Consider the following 4,420-nt stretch of genomic DNA (forward strand, 5'->3'; position numbering starts at 1 on the left):
CACTGACTCAGTGACCAATTTGTGGAGCACCTGCACTCTGTATACTCCAATCAACACCATCTTTTGCTTGCCATTTTAACTAACCATCTCAATGGTGACACGTCCATGCTGGGCCTCCTCCATTGTCACAATGAGGCCACGCGAAATTTGGAGGAACAACACCTTATATTCCCCCTCAGGAGTTTACAGCCCAATGGCCTCAACAGAGAATTCACCAGCTTCAAAATGTCCCCACCCATGGCCTCATCCCATGTCCAGCCCTCCCCCTCATCCCTGCCTCCTTGACCTGACACAACCTGTCCATCTTCTCTTTCACCTATCCGCTCCACCCTTCCCACTGATCAATCTCCACTACCCCCTACCTGCATCCACCTATCACCAACCCACCTACATTTCCGTCCCCCCTCCTTGCCCCCACCCCAGTCATGATGAAGGGTCCTGACCCAAAACGCCAACTTTTCTGCTCCTCTGATGCTGCCTGACCTGCTGTGATCCTCCAGCTCCACACTGTATCGACTCTGACTTCTAGCTTTTTGCTATCCCTTAATTTACCAGTATGATGCCTTGCCGCTCTCTGCAAGCATTCCAATACTGGCATGGTCATGAAAGTGAAGCATAAGAGAAACATATCTAACAGTTTTATTTCAAGTAATAGTATGTGACAACTAATTAAACTTAGGAAAAATGCAGCAGAAGAAAAAAGAAAATGGGATCCAGAAGATCATAATAAATAACAGAAAACACAAAGTTTTCAAAATCTATTTTATTCAGTTTTTGTAAGTCATGCAATCAATCCAATCTTGGAGTACACATTAACATTTGGATGTAAGGCTGACTTTATTTTGACCAAAAAATACACACCTTCTAGAGATGTATAACAAATGACAACAGAACAAAATTAAAGGCTGTTCAGAGACGCATGAAGCTAAGATAAGAACGGATGGATTGCAATTGGTTCAAAGTGATGGATTTCCAAAGCCAAGTGTTTTCTGCAGCTGATTAATCTCATCAAGGAGCTTTCTATTTTGGAGGTTTAACTGTGGAAAATAAAAATAACTGCAGATTAGCATTAATATTGTTTCTCCAGTTGACTGTCTACCATTGTCTGCATGAATTTCATATACAGGATTGACTTACAATTATTTCTCTGTTGAATGTGCAGTAATCCTAAAAGTATATTTCTCAATAAAGTGGATATTTATGTGCATGCAATGCTGAATCAATAAGTACAATGAGATTAAATGCTGAAAATGGAGATAAAAATGCTATTTTTAACAATAGTATCTTAAAACAGGCTAAACCAAGAAAACAGATTACTAAATTTCAAGGCAGAGGCAGAGTGACAGTCTGCCACAATTTCTATTTCTAATAGAATTTTTGGACGGTTTGCACAACTGGACTTAACCAACACTGTTCGTATGAAAAGTGTATTCTTAAACACTACAGAAATGTGACATTCTAAAATCTGTTTAACTAATTAAGATTACAGAATGCATCAAGCCTTCACATTATAATTCTAAATTTCTTCAGCAAATGACACTCCCTCTATTTATGTCAACTGTTCCCCAACCAACACACAGAGTCCCTCATCCCTTCCGGTGCACTCAATTTTATTACCTTCCTTCCAAACAACGCGAAATTCGCTGGGACAGAAGACTGGGGGCTGAGCAACCAAGTACCTTTGGGTTTCTGAAGACTTTGAACGAGAAGTAGCTGAATTTAATCATTTGTTTTCCTCATTGATTATATGCCTTGTCTACATTTAGTAACTCCTCATAAATGTGAAGAAAAGGAATTTGTCACACGGAGCCTTAGAATTATGCAGCACAGAAACAGACCCTCCGGTCCAACTCATCCACGTCGACCAGATATCTCAATCTGATCTAATCCCATTTGCTAGCATTTGGCTCATATCCCTTTAAACGCTTCCTATTCAGAAACCCATCCAGGTGCCTTTTAAATGTTATAATTATACCAGCCTCCATCACTTCCTCTTGCAGCTCGTTCCATACATGCACCACCCCCTGCATGAAAAAGCAAATCTTTCCCCTCTCAACTTAAACCTATGTCCTCTAGTTTTGGACTTACCCAGCCGAGAAAAAAGACCTTGGCTATTCACCCTATCCATGCTGCTCATGATTTTACTAACTATAAGGTCTATAAGGTCACCCCTCAGTCTCAGATGCTCCGGGAAAAAAGCCCCAGCCTATTCAGCCTCTCCTGATAACTCAAACCCTCAGTCCTGGCAACATTCTTGTAAATCTTTCCATGGTTGGAAAAGTTATTATTTAAGTGGGATATAATATTATATAAGGGGCGACAGGGTGGCTAGGGGCAACACGATGGCTCAGTCATTAGCACTGCTGCCCAACAGCGCCAGGGACTCAGGTTCAATTCCAGCCTCGGGTGACCATCTATGTGGAGTTTACACATTCTCCCTGTGTCTGTGTGGGTTTCCACCAAGTGCTTCGGTTTTCTTCCACAGTCCAAAGAAGTGCAGGTTAGGTGGATTAGCCATGGGTTACAGAGATAGAGTAGGCGGTAGGTCTGGGTGGGATCCTCTTCAGAGGGACTGTGTAGACTCGATGGACCAAATAGCGTGCTTTCACACTGTAGGGATTTTATAATTCTATGAAATCTGATGCTCAGCTGGTTGTAATTCAATTCATTGTGCAATTGGTCTGTGAAATGAGTAACTCAGACCGGATTTATAACACAGCTAAAAATGCATATATATTGAAAGCACGGTGTTCAGGTTACATTGCCATTTATCCGTATCACAGTTATTGTTCTTTAATGTTTGCCATCACTGTAACTGTAAAGTACCCAATCACAACGCTATAAACTGAGAATGTTTTTAGAATCTGAAAACGTTTTCTTTGATCAGATCATAACTGTGTACGGTTCTAGGCACTGTATCGACAGTAGGATATATTAGATTTGGATGAAATGCAACTAAGATTTAGCAGAATGTTATCAGGATCCCAAGGACTAAATTATGAAGAGAAATTTTGTTTGGAATATTGAAGTTTAAGCATTTTGAAAGGAATTTATTAAAATTCTTTCATGGGATGTGAGCAATGCTAGCAATTCAGCATCTATAATTGTTTCTGAACTGACTGTTTCATGGTCATTTCAGAGGGCAGCTGAGAGTCAACCACACTGCTGTGGGCCTGGACTCACATGCAGACCAGATCATGCAAGAATAACAGATTTCCAACTTCAAGGACATTAGTGAAGCAGATGGATTTTTACAGCAATCAATAGTAGTTTAATCACTAATGACTAGTTTTATGTTCCAAATTCATTTACTTAATTTATAATCCACCAGCTGCTGTGGAAGGATTTCAACCACATTTTCAGAACATTAGCCTTAATCTCTGAATTACTAATCCACTGATACTATCACTACCTCACTATCACCCCTAATGGAAGCAATAAAACTAATTTTTTTCCACTCTAGCAGAGTCCAAGACGAGGAGTGCAATCTCAAAATATGAAACAAAGTTAGCAATCCTTCACACAAAGAATCGTGAAAGGTGAAGATCTTTCCTACAAAAAGTAGTAGATTGCAAGCTCAACTAATAATTTTACTTCTGATATCCACAGGTCTTTGCTCACCAGGGATATGGAATAAAAGTGAATGAATGGAACTAAGATACAGATCAGTTATGTCTCACTGAAATGGTCTGCCTTGCTTACTCCTATTATTCTGTGGCTATCTGTTGCATCCTGTACAATATACCGATGGAACAGCAGCGAAACAAGATATCAGTCTTTGAACAAACCTTTAATGCATATTTATAGGTTTGCTCCGCTTCTAGCTTTCTCCCTGTCTGAAATTACAAAAATAAATCAAATTACAAAATTCAAGAAGAAGATAGCGCATGACAATAAAGGACTTCAGTTTCGTGTTTCCAAAAAAAAGCAAACTCTGTACCAACCAACAATTTTATTTTAACATGTCCTGCCTTTAGTCAGAAATAAAATGCTACAAGAATGGATTGAGGATTATCTATAAAATACACTGTCACCAAATCATACATTCACTTACTCTTTTTGAAGCAGTAAATTGATTCAGTGTTCTGATGAAAAGCTCTTAAGACTGGATTAGGGAATGACCTTCACTGTACGAGTTGTATACTGCTCATTTAAAGAACTTGCCCATTATTAATTTCCACTAATTTGACTGGAAGATCACATTTTGAAAAAGAAATTTCAAAATTATCAAAATTAATCTTCAATGAATTTCTGAAAATAACAGTCCTCTTGGCTAGAAATAAATTCTACATTGTAAAAGCAGATTGAAATTAAACAGGTATATTCAAATATAGAGATAGTAGGAACTGCAGATACTGGAAAATCTGAGATAACAAGGGGTAGAGCTGGATGAACACAGCAGGCCAAGCAGCATCATAGG

General features: G+C 39.0%; 1 protein-coding gene across 1 annotated transcript in view; it reads right to left on the bottom strand.

The window, feature by feature from the left end:
• Nucleotides 1–793: 793 nt before the first annotated feature.
• The window catches only part of cfap70 (cilia and flagella associated protein 70), a 79,823-nt gene continuing 76,196 nt past the window's right edge, over nt 794–4,420 (bottom strand). Inside the window, exons 27-28 of the mRNA XM_020515898.2 lie at nt 3,789–3,836; nt 794–1,037 (exon numbers count right to left, since the gene is read on the bottom strand). Of these exons, the coding sequence (XP_020371487.2) occupies nt 957–1,037; nt 3,789–3,836 (129 nt within the window). The 3' untranslated portion in view covers nt 794–956. The remainder of the gene's footprint in view (nt 1,038–3,788; nt 3,837–4,420) is intronic.

The sequence above is a fragment of the Rhincodon typus genome, chromosome 21 (assembly GCF_021869965.1).
Source record: "Rhincodon typus isolate 14 chromosome 21, sRhiTyp1.1, whole genome shotgun sequence".
Lineage (NCBI taxonomy): Eukaryota > Metazoa > Chordata > Chondrichthyes > Orectolobiformes > Rhincodontidae > Rhincodon > Rhincodon typus.